The sequence below is a fragment of the Chiloscyllium plagiosum genome, chromosome 6 (genome assembly GCF_004010195.1).
Source record: "Chiloscyllium plagiosum isolate BGI_BamShark_2017 chromosome 6, ASM401019v2, whole genome shotgun sequence".
Taxonomy (NCBI): Eukaryota; Metazoa; Chordata; class Chondrichthyes; order Orectolobiformes; family Hemiscylliidae; genus Chiloscyllium; species Chiloscyllium plagiosum.
In genome coordinates, this window is record NC_057715.1 from 96,949,214 (window position 1) to 96,954,331 (window position 5,118).

The 5,118-nt window shown below is 41.8% G+C and overlaps 1 protein-coding gene across 1 annotated transcript in view; it reads left to right on the forward strand.

Annotated features, from left to right (window-relative positions):
• Window positions 1-5,118, forward strand: part of plekhb1 (pleckstrin homology domain containing B1) — a 106,240-nt gene that overhangs the window by 95,636 nt on the left and 5,486 nt on the right. The window contains exon 7 of the mRNA XM_043692715.1: window positions 3,898-3,997. Within this exon, the coding sequence (XP_043548650.1) occupies window positions 3,898-3,997 (100 nt within the window). The remainder of the gene's footprint in view (window positions 1-3,897; window positions 3,998-5,118) is intronic.

The following is a 5,118-nucleotide window of genomic DNA, read 5'->3' on the forward strand; positions in this document are numbered from 1 at the left end:
ATACCAGAAGTAGGGGAGTGGCTATATTGGTTAGAAAAGATCTCTCATTTAAATTGTTGAAATGTGTTAAAGACACATACGGGAGGTTTGTAATTCTTAAAGCCTTGATAAATGGGGAAGAATATGGTGTTTTAAATGTTTATTGTCCCCCAGCTCATCCTCTTAAATTCTTGGTAGATGCTTTTTTTAAACTGATAAGTCTCAAGTCTTGGCACATCATTATAGGGGGAGATTTAACTGCCTCATGGACCCCACAGTAGACAGGTTGCCTAAAGGTCTCTCGATACCCTCTGCACAAACTAAACAGTTATTGGGTTTGTGTGGGGAATTAGGATTGGTGGACGTCTGGAGATGTCTCCACCCTACAGGTAGGGATTTCACGTTTTTCTCCAATCCGCACAGATATCACTCGAGGATTGATTTTTTTCTGACCCCTGCGGTAACCCTGGATCTGGTGGCATCCTATACGATTGGTAATATTGCCATCTCTGATCATCCTCCAGTGTACCTCATGGTTAAAATTAAGGATGTTACAGTGGATTCAAGGTACTGGCGAATGGACCCCTTTATTCTCATGGACAGCAAGTTTGTGGAGTATTTCTCTAGGGAATTTCGGGCATTCCTAGACATCAACATAGGCTCGGTTGGTAGCTCATCTGTTCTCTGGGAAACTGCCAAAGCTTATGCCAGAGGGTTAGCTATTTCATATTCCACAAGTAGGAAGCAGCAGAAGGGTGAACAGCAATGACTCCTTGAAGCACAGTTGAAAGCAGCCGAGAAGGCCTATTTTGACAGACCCTCGTTGGTAAAACTATAGAGGATTACGGCACTGCAGTCTGCACTAAATTCTGTGCTCACACAGACGGCAAAGAAGGAGCTGGCTTTTGCAAAGCAGAGGTTATATGAGCATGGTGACAAGCCAGGCAAATACTTAGCATACCTTGCCAGAAAGAGAAGTGCCCCACAAACCATTACAGCGATTAGGGAAGGGTCTGGGAACCTAACAATAGACAATAGGTGCAGGAGTAGGCCATTCAGCCCTTCGAGCCTGCACCGCCATTCAATATGATCATGGCCGATCATTCCTAATCAATATCCTGTTCCTGCCTTATCTCCATAACCCTTGATTCCACTATCTTTGAGAGCTCTATCCAACTCTTTCTTAAATGAATCCAGAGACTGGGCCTCCACTGCCCTCTGGGGCATGTGATTCTAAAAAGATTAATGTGGCGTTCCAGAGATTCTACTCTAAGTTATATCAGTTTGAGAATTGTGAGGAGGGGCAGGCCAAAATGGAATCCTTTTTTAGAGATCTGAAGCTCCCGGTGTGACTCCCAAACAACAGTCCTTTCTCAATGCCCCATTATCAGAGCAAGAAGTGCAAGAAGCTGTGAGGCAGCTTCAGAGTCGAAAGGCGCCTGGTCCTGATGGACTTCCCAGTGAATTCTATAAGGAATTTATAAGTATACTGTCAGGCCCGATGCTGAATATATTTAATGATTCATACAGTCATGTTTGTCTCCCACCCTCTCTGAGAGAGGACAATATTTCATTTATCCTTAAAAAGGGAAGGATCTGGAAGACTGTGCTTCATACAGGCCCATCTCGCTCTTAAATGTGGACTTTAAGTTCTTCTCTAAGGCTCTTGCGTTAAGGCTGGAGACTGTGTTACCTTCTATTATTAAAGAGGATCAGACGGGCTTCATAAAGGGTCGCAGATCCTCCAATAACGTTAGGAAGCTGCTTAACGTAATTCAAGCATGCCAAAACAGCAGTCAATACAGGGATTGGTGATTTCTTTAGATGCAGAGAAGGCATTTGACCGAGTTGAGTGGCCGTACCTTTTCTATACTCTAGACCGGTTTGGTCTGGGCGAAGTTTTCATAAGATGGGTAAAGGTTCTCTACAGTGTACCTCTCGCTGCGGTCATTACCAACGGGGTATGATCAAGCAATTTTAATATTTCTAGGAGCAGCCGGCAGGGCTGTCCCCTTTCACCATTACTTTTTACGTTGGTGATTGAACCGTTGGCAGAGGCCATTCGTGGGGATCTCAATATATCAGCTCCAGAAGTGGGGTCAAAATTACATAAGATCTCGCTGTATGCAGATGATGTTCTAATTTTCTTGACAAATCCAGCAGTCTCAGTGTCTTGCCTGATACACGCGTTTGGCGCTTTTTCAGGGTATAAGATTAATTTTGCTAAATCAGAGGCTATGCCTATGGGTGGTTTTACGAAAGAGTTGGATCTTGAGAGTGACTATAGTATCCCATTTAGGTGGTCACAGGGGGGTTTTGTGTATTTGGGCATGTTCATTACTCCAGTTCTGGATTGGCTGTTCAAAGCCAATGTAACTCAATTATTTGAAAAAATTAAACAAGATCTCCAAAGATGGGAGGCACTTCCAGTCTCATGGTTGGGTCGGATAGCGCTTATTAAGATGAATATTCTCTCTCGTTTGCTATACCCTATACGGATGCTCCCCCTGATTTTCAATAAACAAATACTCAGGAGACTGAACAGTTAGTTCAGCTCCTTTATCTGGCATCGTAAATGGCCCCTCATTTAATTAGCCAAACTGCAATTGCCTCACAGATTTTGGGGGAGTAGACCTTCCAGACATTAAAAATTACCAATTAAGCTCACTTTTGACCTACGTAAGTGATTGGGTTTGTGGGGACCCTCTTTCAATATGGCTAGATATCGAAGTCTCCCAGGCAAGGTGCCCCCTTACCAGTTTGCTGTTTTTGGACAAGGTGAGGACAGTTGGGGAATATTGCCATAACCCATTAGTCATCAATATTGTAAAAGTATGGAGGGCAATTCCGCAAAGGGAAGGTAATATTGGCAAAACATTTTTGTTTACATTCTATTTGCCGAGCTGGGAATTTGTGTTGCAGACGTTTCGTCCCCTGTCTAGGTGACATCCTCAGTGCTTGGGAGCCTCCTGTGAAGTGCTTCTGTGACCTTTCCCCTAGCATTTGTAGTGGTTTGAATCTGCTGCTTCCAGTTGTCAGTTCCAGCTGTCCGCTGCAGTATATAGGTCGATGTGCTTATTGATTGAATCTGTGGATGAGTGCCATGCCTCTAGGAATTCCCTAGCTGTCGGGTTGGCGGAAAATTGTTATGGAGCATATTCCCCTGCATTTTCTCACAAATATGGTACACCACTAAACTGAGAATTCTTACAAGACATGGCAACCCTTTTTGAAATACCTGGACACAGATTTATCTGCCACACTAACAAGGGCTTTTATATAGCCGTAACGATTGTGTTTCATGTGTCCAATATCAGGGAGGAGGAACTGTGAATGTATGAGTGTTTTGTTTGGCTGGGCTGAGTTATTACTATTTATTTGTTGTTAGGTATTTAATTAGTTAGTTAGTTAAATAGTTAAATAGCTAGTTTAGGTTTTTTTAAAATTTTATACTTCTCTATATATGTTTATACATTTGTATAGGAGGGTGGGTTATTATTTGGGTTTAGTTTTGTACTATTTTTATACTGTTTTGAATTGCATTGTTTTGTATTTGTTGTAATATTTAAAAATCTATTTTTTCTTAATAAAAATTTATTATATAAGAAAAAAGAGAGAAACTGTTAAAGAGAATGCCAGAAAATAACCCATACTACAGCATTGCAGCTGCTCAATCAGAAGCCATCTTTGCTTGTCAGCAAATGAATATTCAGCCATTTTGCTTCTTAGGCTTGCTAATTTATAAGTTCTTATATTTTATTGAGTAAACATATATCATGACTTGCATCTCAATTATCAATGGGAAAACATTTATCATTCTTAATGAAATAACTACATACTGTCTCTGGAATTAAAATTCTTCCTCTTCTTCCTGCATTGTAATGTTTTCTAATGTTTCATTTATTGTTCTTTTTAAAGGTAACACAGTATAATCCTGATAATCATTATCAGGCTGTTACTCCAAATGCTTTTAACACCATCTACATCAACCCAAGGAACTGCAGCCATCCATATTTAGGTATAGTATTTCAGGTTTTGCATTACTTTACAATAACATTAGGTTCCAAGTACATCATTAAATTAGTTTAGTTTGTACATGTTTCTATCCAGTGTTTTCAGATCAGTATTTTTCAGATGGGATTACTTTGAAGAATAGGTCAATAGAGATGCAGTAACAGACATTAAAGGGCATATTCCAGAACATACAATAATTATATTCAAAGAGGTAACAACATTTCCAAAGGATGAATCCATCATCCAACTAGAAAGGTTAAAGATAGTACTGAAGTAAAAGAAAAAGCACATAATTGAAAAATTGTTAACAAATTATGGGAAAACTAGATAGAAACATAAAACAGATAGTAAGTGTTTCTATAAATAATTTAAAAAGAGTTAAAGTGAGCATTGGTCTAATAGAACGTGAATCTATAAATTGATAATGGAGAATAAAACGATGGGAGATGAAGTTAGTTTTTGGAGCTCCTTCCTGAAAGGCAAGGATGCCATGGCCTTGAATATTTGTAAGTTGGAGGTAGATAAATTCTTCTTAAGCGAGGGAGTGTAAATTTTGGAGTAGGTGGCCATGTTCACTTATATTTACAATCAGATCAACCATGATCATGTTAAATGGCAGAATAGGTTTGAATGGCCAACTCCTACTTCATAACCAGCGCTCTTCATACATTCCAGAAGATTCCCCTGGCCTCGGAAACTACTCAAAAGCCATTAGCCATGCGGCTGATGCAGCTGCCACCCCGACGCTGATTGATGACGTCACTTCCACCCCCATCACGGCCACTCCCACAACCACTTCCACCCCTCACAATTCCTCATGCATCACACGTGACATCACTTCCACCCCTCATATCATCGCTGATGCCACACGCTCAGTGACTTCCGACACCCGTACTGCCTTGGTCACTACCACTTCCGCCCCCACCAGCGCCACTCACCTGCATTCTGCTGACACGCCCCCCACAGACCCCACTGTCACTATCTCCACCCCCCAGAACCCCCGAGGGGAACACTACCCCTGCTCATGCCTCCAACCCCACTGCCCCCCCCATCACACCCACTCCAGGTACTGGCTCCGCCCCCACTCCCAGCTCTATACCCACCCCAGCTCCCAGCTCCCCGCCC